General features: G+C 33.0%; 1 protein-coding gene across 1 annotated transcript; it reads left to right on the top strand.

Moving 5' to 3' along the window:
* The first annotated feature begins 12,578 nt into the window (after nucleotides 1–12,578).
* Nucleotides 12,579–14,312, top strand: LOC101497268 (uncharacterized). The gene is made up of 4 exons (XM_004513956.1): nucleotides 12,579–12,787; nucleotides 12,875–13,073; nucleotides 13,140–13,527; nucleotides 13,696–14,312. The coding sequence occupies exons 1-4, from the start codon at nucleotides 12,579–12,581 to the stop codon at nucleotides 14,310–14,312; spliced, it is 1,413 nt and encodes a 470-aa protein (XP_004514013.1).
* Nucleotides 14,313–15,000: the final 688 nt, after the last annotated feature.

The following is a 15,000-nucleotide window of genomic DNA, read 5'->3' as shown; positions in this document are numbered from 1 at the left end:
TTTCCCTCTTCTCTAAATCTCGCAGAGTCTTTGCAGTTGTCTGTGCAACAACATAAACATCCATGTTATTCATAGCTTCAGCCATTTGATCATCCCTATTGACGATCGCTCTTGTAGCGTCGTTCCTTCTTGGAGGCATTGTTTCCTCAAAACCAACATCAAGAAGAAATCTTAATACCACTTAGAATAATTCCAAAAATAACTTTCGACTACATCAAGGCATATTAACTACACCATATCTGACAACTCAGACAAATTACCCCAATGCATGATTAGATAACGACTCCCAACCTACAGGTTGACCTACAATCTAAACCCAAAGCTCATATACCTCAATAATTGTAACAACCCATTCTTTTCTTTAAAATTAAAAATCAAATTTCCGAAATAAAGAAAGAAATACTTTTGGATAAAATATTTTAAGTCGTAACACAACGACAAAAGTAAAAAATATTTACAAGCAGCGGAAATAGTTTTTGAAACAAAAATCCAAAGTATTTAAACAACAAAATACATCGGGGCTATGAGACCTATCAGATATAGCTCATACCCCTGAGGTATTCTCGGCAGACACTTGCATAAAAGCACTGCCCTAAGAATCTCGACTTTCCCCACGTCACATCAAAAAGTGGAACATGAATCCATCAAAATAAAAGTCAAGCTGACAATATAAGATATAGGTACCGTGTTTCAAATTGAAATAAATACAACCACAAAAGAAAGACACCTATCCCCTATATAACCATCTAATCTGATCATGCTACAAAAACTATACAACCCGAGTGATCTCCACGCGCCCCGCAAGATCCTCCTGACACAACTTCGATCCGGTATGTCTAACTATCATTCCATCTCCAGGGTACTAGCCGGTAGGATGATCCTGATCCTCCTATGAGGTCAAAGCCCAAATTTCCACAATTTTAGTAAAGGGTCACCAACTGAAATTAACAAATATCACTTAACATTTATATTTTAAATGCACAAAATAACCTTTCAACTTAGCATACTCCTTGAAAGGGTTTTCATATGTCAAACATGCATAAGCAGGTTGAAAAATGAAGTTTTTAACAAAACTGCACTGTCGTATTCGAATACAGCAAACTCGTAGTCGAATACAATGCTAAGGCATAAGTCAGTAGCAAAATCATCTCGTTGTATCCGAATACAAGTGCAAGTCAGTGGCAAAAATTATCATGTCGTATCCGAATACAGAAATCTCGTATCCGAATACAGTGCAAGTCAGTGGCAAAAATTATCCAGTCGTAACCGAATACAGAAATCTCGTATCCGAATACAGTGCAAGCCAGTGCCAGAATATGTGCTGTCGTATTCGAATACGGTCTTGTCGTATTCGAATACAAGTGGGAAATCATAAGTCAGTAGCAAACTATGTGTTGTCGTATTCGAATACAACTGTGAAAAATGCAGATTTTCAGTTTTGAAAACGTTTCGAAATCATTCAACACTTACAACACAAAATCAATCATCACACGTAGCAATTACGGCACAATCACAAAAACCAACTAAGTATGTATATAAAATCATCATAGTATAACAAACACGACTCGCTTGCCAAGCACCCTAATGCAATGCGTATATGCCAAAATGCATGATTCCGAAATTCCAATCAAAACCCTCCTTAAAGGGGTGTAAATCATAATTATACCGCCTATCACATGTCATGTACTAACTACCACGGTGCCATTTATCACAGGACCGCACGATTTATTAAAGTGTAGCCTATGACATGTCTTACACCACAATTCTAAACAAAAACCCTCCGTGAGGAATGTAAATCCTAAATGTACAGTTCATCATGAACAAACACCAGTGCAGTCTCTCACAGACTAACACAATTTACTAGGGTGTTGTCTCTCACGGAAAAACACGATTTACTAGGGTGTAGTCTTTCACGGACAAACACCAGTGCAGTCTCTTACGAAGAAACACGATTTACAAGGGTGTAGTCTCTCACGGACAAACACCAATGCAGTCTCTCACAGACAAACACGATTTACTTGGGTGTAGTCTCTCACAGACAAACACTAGTGCAATCCCTCATGGACAAACACGATTTACTAGGACGTAGTCTCTCACGGACAAACACGATTTACTAGGGCGTAGTCTCTCACGGACAAACACCATAGATAAATCCTCGTAAGGATAAGATGAACCAATCAACTTATGGAACTATCCTGTGTCCCATTGCGGTCACCACTTAAACATTGTGGCCCATCGGGGTCACCACTTAATCGTACCTCAACGCACCTTAAACATATATATAGCAGTTTTGAACACATAATCACATCAAAACTTAATCACCACAACATCAGACATAATTACACCACAATAATTCATAATATCAATTATGAGCACATAATCACATTGAAATTAATCTCCACAAATTCACTCATTAACCACCTCAAATTTAATTAAACAATTCACCCATCAATTTCAATTTTCTCAATTCCCACAAAATTTAATCCGCAAATCACCCATATTACAACTCCACATATTTCAACCATAATTCACCCATTAATTTTCACAATTCCAAACATAATTTTACACCAAATTAATTTCCACAAACCACCACTCAAACAGATCATAACAATTTCCTCAACCACACTTAAATAACCTTAAATTCATTTTTTTTACAAATCCATACATAAAACACATCTCAAAAATTCATAATATTAATTATGAACACATCAATCCCACCAAACATGAATTACCATAAGCCACACCTCAAACACACCAAATTCAAATTCCACTAATCCACTCATAAATCGAATTAAATTCATTTTGCCACAAATATACCTCAAACGCATAAATTTAATTTCCACAAATTCACATATAAGGTCCTAAATGCAATATAAAATTTTGGAAGGATCCCTTACCTTAATGGTAGCTTTAACAGCCGATTACGGCACCACGATTTATTCCGATAAAATTCCTGCTCGTATTGTCGCTTCGAAAACTAGCTCACTAGCACCGCAGCGTGGCAATGAGCAACTTTCCCTTCTATCATTTCTCGCTAGGGAGCTTAGATCTAGAAGGAAAGTGAGGATTTGTGTTTGACGGTTTTGAAAAAAAAAAACAAAGCTTGGTTTGGGAACAGAGAAGGAAGAAGATGAAACTTGTGAGGCAGGAGAAATGTTTAAGTTTTTTCATTTCTTCCAGTCCACTTGGTTTCTTGAAGCAAAAGAAAGAGAAAGAATGAATTAGGAAGAAGAAGGAGGCGTGAAGTAGGAAATGTTTTCGTTCCCCTCCTTTCATGGCTTCATATATATATAACATATATATAATTAACTAATTATAACCAACCAACCAAACAAATATCTAACTTTCAAGATATTTTAAAAAAACATCATTACACATCCCTTCCCAAACTACTTTAATAAAAAATATCTACTCTTGTCGTAACTCAATCGACAGATGAATTTTTTCGAAAAACGCTGTATCTCAGAAAAACTTTCTTTTGACAAAAGATTCACCGTAAATAAATAAAATTATTCATCAATGAATAATTTTAATCGGGGCTCCAAAAAGATATTTTTGGCATATAACACACAAAATTCAAATAGACTTGGCTAAAAAGTCTCAGAATTTTAACACAAAATTCCCCAAAAATACATAAATTAGAAATTAAAACTTAAGGTCTTACACTTAAGTTCTTATAGGACGAATTACATTGACTAAGAACCAAATGGACTGGAATAAACCACGAAAAAACCCAAATGACCTAAAATCTTAATTCGTTGAGACTTAAGAACTTATTAGATGAACTACATAGAATAAGAACAAAAATGGATTCGAATAAACCTAGTAAATTCCAAAATGACCTAAAACTTAATCCCTTGAGACTTCAACACTTACCGGACAAACTTTATTGATTATGAACAAAAATGGATTACAATAAATTTTGTAATGACCATAATTTACCAATATCTTAATCGATAGAGACTTATGCACTAATTGAGCGCACTTCATTTACAAAGAACTAAAATGAACTAGAATAAACCTAATAAATGCCAAAATAAACTAAAATTTTAATGCATTGAGACTTTTGCGCTAATTGGATAAACTACAATGACAATGAACGAAAATTGACTAGAATAAACCTAGAAAAGAACCAAATGACCTAATATCTTAATACATTGCCACTTATGCACTCATTGGACGATATACAATAACGAAGAAAAAAAGTGGACTAGAATAAACCAATCAAAGAATCAAATTAACCAAAATCTTAATCCATAGAGACATACGCACTAAATGGACAAACTACATTGACTAAGAACAAAAATGGACTAGCATAAACCTAGTCAAGACCAAAATGACAAAAAATCTTAATCCATTGAGACTTATGCACTATTAAGCGAACCAGATTGACTTAGAACCAAAATGGACTGAAATCTTCATCCATTGAGACTTATGCAATTATTGGACGAACTACATTAAGTGAGAAAAAATAGACTAGAATAAACACTTTAAAGACCCAAATTACTGAAAATCTTAATCCATTACCTAGTAAAGACAAAAATGACCTAAAATCTTAATCCATTGATACTTAAGCAATTATTGGAAGACCTACATTAAGTGAGAAAAAATGGATTAGAATAAACACTTTAAAGACCCAATTTACTCAAAATATTAATCCATTGAGACATATGCACTTAATTGACAAACTACATTGACTAAGACCCAAAATGAACTACAATAAACTTTGTAAAGACCAATATAACCTAAAATTTTAATCCATTGAGACTTAAGCACTTCTTGTACGATGTACATTAACTAAGAACAAAAGTGGACTAGAATAAACCTATTAAAGATCAAAATTAACAAAATCTTAATCGATAGAGACATACACACTGAATTGAAAAACTATATTGACTAAGAACAAAAATGGACTAGCATACACCTAATAAAGACCAAAATGACCTAAAATCCTAATCCATTGAGACTTAAGCGCTTATTGAACGAACTACAAAGACTAAGAACCAAAATGGATTCAAACAAACCTAGTAAATACCAAAATGACCTAAAATCTTAATCCTTTCAGACCTCAATACTTATTGGACGAATTGTATTGACTAAGAACTAAAATTTACAAGAATAAACCAAGTAAAGATGAAAACGACTTAAAATCTTAACCCATTCTGTCTTTTGCACTTATTGGATAAACTACATTGACTAAGAGCCAAAATGGACTAGTATGAACACATTAAAGACCAAAATTACTCAAAATCTTAATCCATTGAGACATATGCACTTAATGGACAAACTACATTGCCTAAGAGCCAAAAAGGACTAGAATAAACTTTGTAAAGACCATTATGACCTAAAATCTTAATCCATTTAGGCTTAAGCACTTATTAGACGAACCACATCGACGAATAACCAAAATGGACTAGCATAAACTTTGTAAGTACAAAAATTTCCTAAACTCTTAATCCATTGAGACTTATATACTTATTGAGCGAACCATAATGACTAAGAACCAAAATGGACAGGAATAAACCTTGTAAAGACCAAAATGATCTAAAATCTTAATCCATTAAGACTTATGCACTTATTGAGCAAACCACATTGACTAAGAAATAAAATGCACTAAAATAATTTTTAAATATACCCAAATTACCCAAAAAATTAATCGATTGAGAATTTTGCACTAATTGAGTGCCCCATATTTGCTAAGTACAAAAATGGACTAGCATAAACCTAGTAAAGACCAAAATAACCTAAAATATTAATCCTTTGAGAACTCAACACTTATTGGACGAGCTTATTGACTAAGAACAAAAATTGACTAGCACAAAACTAATAAAGACCAAAATGACCAAAAATCTTAATCCGTTGAGACTTATGCGCTTATTGAGCAAACCAGATTAACTAAGAAACAAAATGGATTTGAATAAACCTAGTAAAGACGAAGATGACCTAAAATCTTAATCCCTTGAGACTTATGCTTAATTGGAAGAACTACATTGACTACGAAAAAAATGGACTAGAATAAACACATTAAAGACCCAAATTACTCAAAATCTTAATCCATTAAGACATATTCACTTAATTGACAAACTACATTGACTAAGAGCCAAAATGGACTAGAATAAACTTTGTAAAGACCAATATGACCTAAAATCTTAATCCATTGGGACTTAAACACTTATTGGATGAAGCACATTGATTTAGAAGAAAAATGGACTAGCATAAACCTAGTAAACACTAAAATTACATAATATCTTAATCCTTTGAAACTTTTGTACGTATTGAACGAACCACATTGACTAAGAACCAAAAAGGAGTAGAATCAACCTAGTAAATACAAAAATGAACTAAAATATTAATCCATTCAGACTTAAGCACTTATTAGACAAATTACATTGACTAAAAGAACTAAATTGGACTAGAATAAACCATAAAAAGACCAAAATGCCATAAAATCTTAATCCGTTAAAACCTCAACACTTATTGGACAAACGTTTATGATTATGAACAAAAATGGACTAGAATAAATTTTGAAATGAACAAAATTTACCAAAATCTTAATCAATAGACACTTATGCACTAATAGAGTGCATCACATTGGCAAAGAAATAAAATGAACTAGAATAAACCTAGTAAAGTCCAAAATGACCTCAAATCTTAATCCATTGAGAATTTTGAACTTATTGGATAAACTACGTTGACTATGAATGAAAAATGACTAGAATAAACCTAGTAAAAAATCAAATGACCTAAAATCTTAATACATTGACACTTATGTACTTATTGTACGATGTACATTAACTAAGAACAAAAGTGGACTAGAATAAACCTATTAAAGATCAAAATTAACAAAAATCTTAATCCATAAAGACATACACACTGAATTGACAAACTATATTGATTAAGAACCAAAATGGACTAGCATAAACCTAGTAAAGACCAAAATGACCTAAAATCATAATCCATTGAGACTTATGCACTTATTCTGGGAAACACATTGACTAAGAACCAAAATGGACTAGAATAAACATTGAAAATACTAAAGTGACCTTAAATCTTATACCATTGAGACTTATGCACCTATTTAGCGGATCACATTAAGTAAGAACTAAAATGGACTAACATAAACCTTGTAAAGACTAAAATGACCTAAAACGTTAATCCAGTGAGACTTATGTACTTCTTGAACAAACCACATTTGAATCAAAATGGATCAGAACAAACCTAGTAAAGACAAAATTGACCTTAAATCTTAATCCATTGAGACTTATGCAATTATTGAATGAACTACATTGACTAAGAACGAAAATTGACTAGTATAAACCAAGTAAAGAATAAAATGAGCTAAAATCTTAATACATTCGGACTTATGCACTTACCTGACAATATACATTGACTAAGAACAAAAATGGACCAAAGTAAACCTATTAAACACCAAAATTACTCAAAATGGACTAGATCCATTGAGGCATATGCACTTAATGGACAAATTACATTTACTAAGAACCAAAATGGACTAGAATATACCTAAATTAGAATATACCTAAATTGGACGAACTATATTGACTAAATACCAAAATGGACTAGAATAAATTTTGTAAAGAGCAAAATGACCAAAAATCTTAATCCATTGAGACTTATGCACTTATTGAGCGAACCACATTGACTAAGAACCAAAATGACCTAAAATCCTAATACATTGATACTTATGCACTTATTGGATGATATACTTTTACGAAGAACAAAAATCGACTAGAATAAACCTTTTAAAGACCAAAATTACCTAAAATTTTAATCAATGAATACCAACACATTTAATGGGTAAACTATATTGACTAAGAACCTAAATGGACCAGGATAAACCTCGTAAGGAAAAAAATGACCTAAAAGCTTACTCTATTGACACTTATGCACTTATTTAGCTTACCATATTGACTAAGAACTAAAATGCACTGGAATAAACCTAGTAAAGATGAAAATGGCCTAAAATCTTAATCCATTGAAACTGATGCACTTAATGTGCGAACCACATTGGCTAAGAACCAAAATAAACTAGAATAAATCTTGTTAAGACCAACATGACCTTAAATCTTTATCCATTGAGACTTAAGCACTTATTGTTGGTATAGAGGTGCACCTAAGAGGGGGTGAATTAGGTGTTTATAAATTTTCTAGTTTTTAGAGACTTAGTCGATTTTTTTTTACTATGATTAGAGTAAAGTAAAATGTAAATGATAGAAAAATAAAGAACACAACGATATGTCCTAGTTCCCCTTTTAAAACCAAGGGTACATTCAGTCCTCTTGCACACCAAAGAGATTTTCCACTATTGTTAGAATAAGTACAAGTCTAACTCTACGAATTATGTTACAAACTTCTAACAATCTATCTAAGATATAACACCACTATCTTAGTTTACAACACTTGAAGAAAGTACACCACTTTCCTCAATTTACACAATAACTTGAATGATTTTACAACAGTGTTTTTGATTTAAATCAAGAGGGTATAACAGTTGAGTACAATGATAACAGTCTAATAGAATCTCAAGTACAACTGAGAACATTTCTCAATGATATGATAATTTAAAACATGTACTTGAAATATGAAATTATTCTTTGAATAATTCACAAAATATTTCAGAAAGTTTGATCAAAGTTGTTATAAGATTCTTATTCAGGTTAGTCGCAATCGTTCCCAGAAGATTGATGAACATATGCACTGATTCAGATTGATTCTGAACTGAAAAATTGTATTGTTTCGTAGTGGTATTCGGGTTTCAAGCCTTTATTCGAATACAAATCCTTGTAGTGGAATAAAGATGATTTAATTTTTCCATTGACTTGGTTTTGTATTCGGCTACAACATGTTGTAGTCGAATACAAAAGTGTAGTTTTAGCTACTAACTTGATATTTGTATTAAGCTACAACATCATGTAGGTGAATACAAATGTGTAGTTTTTGCTACTGACTTGGGTTTGTATTTGGCTACAACATGCTGTAGTCGAATACAAATGTGCAGTTTTTACTACTGACTTCGGTTAGTATTTGGCTACAACATGTTGTAGTCGAACACAAATGTGCAGTTTTTGAAGAAGATGATGTTTGAGGATTTGGAAATTTTTTGGGGATTTGTGGTTTTGATTTTGAGTTGGGAGTAATCTTAGATGCAATTTATGATAGTGTATAGATTTGGTAATGTTTGCTTGTAAGATTGGATGAAGTTTGGGAGTAATGGAAGTGGATGAAGAGTTGTATTCGGCTACTAAAATTTGCAGAAAATGACCTAAAATGTGAAAACACATATATAGTGAAAAATTCGAATCTATATTTGGCTACACTCTGGTTGTAGTCGAATACAGACAACGTGTAATCGACTACAATGAAAAGAATTTTATTTTTGAGTCAAATTTTTACTGAAAGACAATATTTAAAAGACATAATCATGTTGAGAGAACACATATTTCATACATCAAAGATTCAATTCTATCAACTTATCAAATGAAAATTCAAGATCCTGAAAAGAAGTGACTTACAAAGTATCAATACCTTGTATTAGAGATCATTTTCATTTAGAATACCTTGTATTAGAGATCATTTTCATTTAGAATGTCAAGTTCTCTTCGTATCTTATAGAATGAATCTTTAGGCAAAGGCTTTTTGTGAAAATATCTGCCAATTGATTATGCATATCCACAAATGTAACTTCAACATTTCCCTTGAGAACATGATCGCGCAAAAAGTGATGGCATATGTCTATAAGTTTGGTTCGATAATGCATGATTGGGTTCTTTGTGATATTGATAGCACTGGTATTGTCCCTTCTTAGGGGGATGCATCCAAGGTCAAGTTCATAGTCACATAATTGTTGTTTGAGTCATAGAATATGTGCACAGCAACTCCCTGCTGCTATATATTTTGCTTAAGTAGTGCTTAGCGCCACACATGCTTGTTTTTTACAAGACCATGACATAAAGCATTACCTAAGATATGACAAGTGTCGCTTGTTCTTTTTCGATCTATTTTACATCCTGCTTTTTCGACCTTTTAATGAATAATGTCTTATAAACTTTACCCTTTTCAAATCCTCGTTATCATAGAAAGTTACTAAGCCTATCATACCAAGCTCTTGGAGCTTGTTTCAAACCATAAAGGGCTTTCTTTAATTTGAAGACATGTGAATGATTCTTGAAGTCTTCAAAGTCGGGTGGTTGTTTGACATACATTTTCTCATTAATGTAGCCATTTAAAAAAGCACTCTTGACTTCCATCTGAAATAATTCAAAATCCATAGAGCAAGCATAAGCAAGTAATAATCAGATTGCTTCTAACCTTGCTACCAGAGCAAATATTTCCTCAAATTCGACCCCTTCTTCTTGGTTGTATCCTTGAGCAACCAACCTTGCCTTGTTTCGAACAACTATACCATTGTCATCTTGTTTATTCTTAAACACCCATTTGGTACCAATGATGTGTTTATTTCTAGGATTTGGAACAAGTTCCCACACTTTGTTTCTTTCAAACTGGTTTAGTTCATATTGCATGGCAAGTAGCCATTGATCGTCCTTAAGTGATTCACCTACCTTAGAAGGTTCTTTTTGAGAGACAAATGCCATATTCAAACAAGCATCTTGGAGTTTGAGCCTTGTAGTAACTACTTTGTTGATATCACCTATATTTTTGTTAATGTGGTGATCTCGATGAGTTTTCCCTTCTTGAGGGAGATCATTATGTTGATCATGCTGCTCAATACTAACTTCATTCTTTTGAATTGATTGATCAACTTGATTGTCTTTGCTTATATCTGTAAGATATATGCCTCCTTGACTATGATTTTGATATAACTTCCAAACATACAATGTATATGCATTATCTGATTAATCTAATAGTTTGAGTTGAGACACATTTCAGGAAAGAATCAAACACTACACTTGGACAAATCTTGGATCTCAAGCAATCAAGCAAAGATTGATCATATCATACAAGGCTTGAAGATTATGTGTAAATTTGTCTATTGTTCATAGTGTTTATTAGTTAGATTCATCCTTATGATTTCACACATCTAATATTTGCCAATTAAAACTGAAATCATAAAATAAGTGTGTTAATAAATCAATTGGTTAATCGATTTTTTGATTCATAGAACAAAGTTTTCACTGAGTTAATCGATTAGCAAATCGATTACTTAAATTTTTTTTTATCAGACCTGTGTTCTATGATTAAAAGAAATCGATTGGACAATCGATTGATATGCTTTTCTTAAGTTGCAAGCTTTATACTAATCAATTAGTTAATCGATTTCATGAATGAATTAGTTCATCATTTATCAGAAACATATTCCATAATCGATTGACACATCGATTTTAATTAAATATCTGAGTTACAGGGACAAATCAGTCGATTGGCAAATCGATTTGATTAAGTGTCTGAGTTACAGGGATAAATCAGTCGATTGGCAAATCGATTTGATTAAGTGTCTGAAGTTACAGGGACAAATCAACCGATTGGCAAATCGATTTGATTAAGTGTCCGAGTTACAGGGAGAAATTAGCCCATTGTCAAATTGGTTATGTTAATGAAAGTGAATCGACTGAGTAATCGATTGTTTGATCTCGCATTTTGAACAAAACAATTATAATCGATTATTCAATCGACTCTGATATGAACTGAGTATCAGTTTCTGATATATGCATTAAAAAAAATCGATTAGCAAATCGATTAGTTCATCTATTTCAAGAATTTCAAGAAAAACAAGAAACGCGAAATCGATTAGGAAATCGATTGATCTGGTAATACGCATTAATAAAATCAATTGGGAAATCGATTTGTCTGAAGTTTTTCTGAAACTATATAAACTGAATCAATCAAAAATTTTACAACATATAGAAAGAACTGAAAGAATTTCATTTTTCGAAAAATACACTTTGAGAAAAATTATTGTAACTCACAAACATTATTGGCAAATACTTAGTGTGAGAATTCATTGTGATTGAATCAAGTGTTTTAGTCCTTTTGAAAGAACCATCTTTGTAAAAGAAAGAGAGTGGAAATCCAGTATTGTGAAACTGGTGGTCATCTTTTAGAGTGTGTGTGATCATCTAAAAGAGATCTCAATCTGATCTTGCTAGAGCTTGGTGATTAGTTCTTAAGGATAGATTGGTTGTTGTTGTAGATTGATGTTGAGTTAGATGTATAGGCATTGAAGTGCTGGAAAGTCTGTAAACATACTCAAATCATTTCTAGTAAAGGCTGGAATCGGTAAGTGATTTCGAGACTGGATGTAGACTATTGAATTGATAGTCGAACCAGTATAAAAATCCATGGGGCATACTTCTCTATCTCTATACTCTTTATCTTGATAATACATGTGTTCTTGAATCTCTGTTTTGAATAAATTTTTGAATCTATTACTGTTAAATTGGAATTAATATTAAACAAGTTGGTTTTAATATTAAGTTCATCACTTAGGAAGGAATTGGATAATCTGGTTAATAATATTGTGTACAACTTCCTAAGGATATAGGCCATTCCACCAACAATTGGTATCAAGAGCTTAATCTTTTAGACTATTTCTCAAAAAGAAAATGGCCTCTACTGAATTCTTGGGCGAAGGTGCTTCTTTAGCTAGACCCCCTGCCTTTAATGGGTTTGCTTATATTTACTGGAAAGAAAGAATGCTTATCTTTCTAGAGGCAAGTGGTCTTGACATATTAGATGCAATAGAAAATGGTCCTTATGTGCCTAGACTTGCTGGTACTGATGGATCATTAATCAAGAAACCAAGATCTGATTGGTCTGATGATGATAAGAAAAGAGTTGGCTATAATGCAAAAGCCAAAAATATAATAACTTCTGCTTTGAGTGCTGATGAGTTTTTCAGGGTATCAAATTGCAAAACCGCCAAAGAAATGTGGGATACACTCCAAGAAACTCATGAAGGCACAACTGATGTCAAGAGGGCCAGAACTAACACTCTGATGCATGAATATGAACTCTTCAATATGAAGAAGGATGAGTCAATCAATGACTCGCAGACACGGTTCACACATGTCATTAACAATATGAATGCTCTAGGGAAAGTAATTGACAATGAGCAACAAATAAACAAAGTAATGAGATGCTTGACAAGAGAATGGCAACCTAAGGTCACTGCAATAGCTGAATCAAAGGATCTTGGAAGCATGACCATTGCCACCCTCTTTGGCAAGCTCAGAGAACATGAAATGGAGCTGCACCAGTTGAAAGAGTCAAAGCAAACTGATCGGAAAAGGAAGGGACTATCTCTGAAAGCTCAAGCTCATAAAGTAAAATCTGAACCAGAAACCTGTATTGATGATTCCGAGAGTGAAATTGATGAAGAACCTGAAATCGGAATGCTGGTCAGAAAGTTCAAGAAATATTTGAAGAAGAAAGGAAACCAACCAAAGAAACCATGCAATTCAAGGACAAAAAGCTTCAGCAAGAATGAGACAAATGATAGCAAGGTGATAACCTGCTATGAATGTGGAAAATCAGGCGACATTAAATCTGAATGTTTTCAACTACAAAATAGAAACAAGTTTGTGAAAGCTAAAGGCAAGGATCAACCATCTTCAAAAACTAAAAGAGATTACATAGCTTGGAATGACAATGATGAAGAATCTTCTGAAACTTCAGAAGAAGAATAAGCAAACTTGTGTCTAATGGCCAACACTAACTCAGATTCAGATAGCAATGTAAGTACTACCTCTAATCCCTCTTATGAAGAATTGCATGATGCTTTCAATGAATTGCATGATGAACATATTAAGGTAGTCAAACAATTGATTTGCACTAAGAAAGTGTTAGAAAAAGAGTGCATGATGTATGAAGAAATCAAAAAGGATTATAAGTTGCTTGAAGACATGAATGCACTTTTGAAAAAGAAAGCACATGATAGACTCACTAGTTTTATTGAACTTGAAAGAAAGGTTGAATCACTACAATTTGATTTAGCAAAATTTACTAATGGTAGAAACAACCTGAATGTTCTACTTGGCAACCAAAAGAATGCAAATGAAAAATCTGGAATTGGCTATAGACCAAATAGGAATGGTCAAAAGAATCATAAATTTGTTGGATTAAAGCCAATTCATGATGTTTTCATTAAACCAACTCAAAGTACATCCTCTGCTTTTTCATGCCATTTTTGTTGCAAAAAGGGGCATTTATCTTTTGATTGTAAACTGAAAAAGCTTGCTGACAAGGGATTGAAACAAGTTTGGAGAGTAAAGAAACCTGTGATTGAGACTAACCCTCAAGGACCCAATCTAAATTGGGTACCTAAATCCAAAGTCTGAATTCTGTTTTGCAGGTCTGCTTGACATCCAAAGCTCACTCATGGTACCTAGACAGTGGATGTTCCAAGCATATGACTGGAGACAAATTAAAATTCATATCTCTTAATTTAAAAGACGAAGGATATGTAAAGTATGGTGACAACAACAAAGGCAAAATACTTGGTGCTGGAGACATAGGGAGTGAATCAACAACGGTAATCAAGGATGTTCTCTATGTAAAAGGTTTGAAACACAACCTGCTTAGCATTAGTCAGCTTTGCAATAAAAGCTACCAAGTATATTTTACATCACATACTTGTACACTTGAGCACAAGGAAGATGATAGCATAAAATTGGTAGGTGAAAGGGTAAATAATATATACATGATTGATCTTGACTCTTTGCCTGCAAATAATGTTTGCTGTTTGTTATCTAAATCTGATGAAGATTGGTTGTGGCACAAGAGAATAGCTCACATACATATAAACCATCTTAACAAACTTGTTAGCAAACTACTAGTGCTAGGTCTTCCAAACAGAAAATTTACTAATATGACTCGTGTGAGAAAAGTAAATTGGTCAAGTCCTCTTTCCCACCAATAGACTTAGTACAAACTAATAGAGTTCTACAATTGATTCACATGGATCTATTTGGTCCCTCTCAAGTAAAAAGTTTTGGAGGAAATCTTTATGGCTATGTTTAGTTGATG

Source organism: Cicer arietinum, chromosome 3, assembly GCF_000331145.2.
Source record: "Cicer arietinum cultivar CDC Frontier isolate Library 1 chromosome 3, Cicar.CDCFrontier_v2.0, whole genome shotgun sequence".
Taxonomy (NCBI): Eukaryota; Viridiplantae; Streptophyta; class Magnoliopsida; order Fabales; family Fabaceae; genus Cicer; species Cicer arietinum.
The sequence above is the reverse complement of the archived record's forward strand: the minus strand, read 5'-3'. Positions and strand labels throughout refer to the sequence as shown.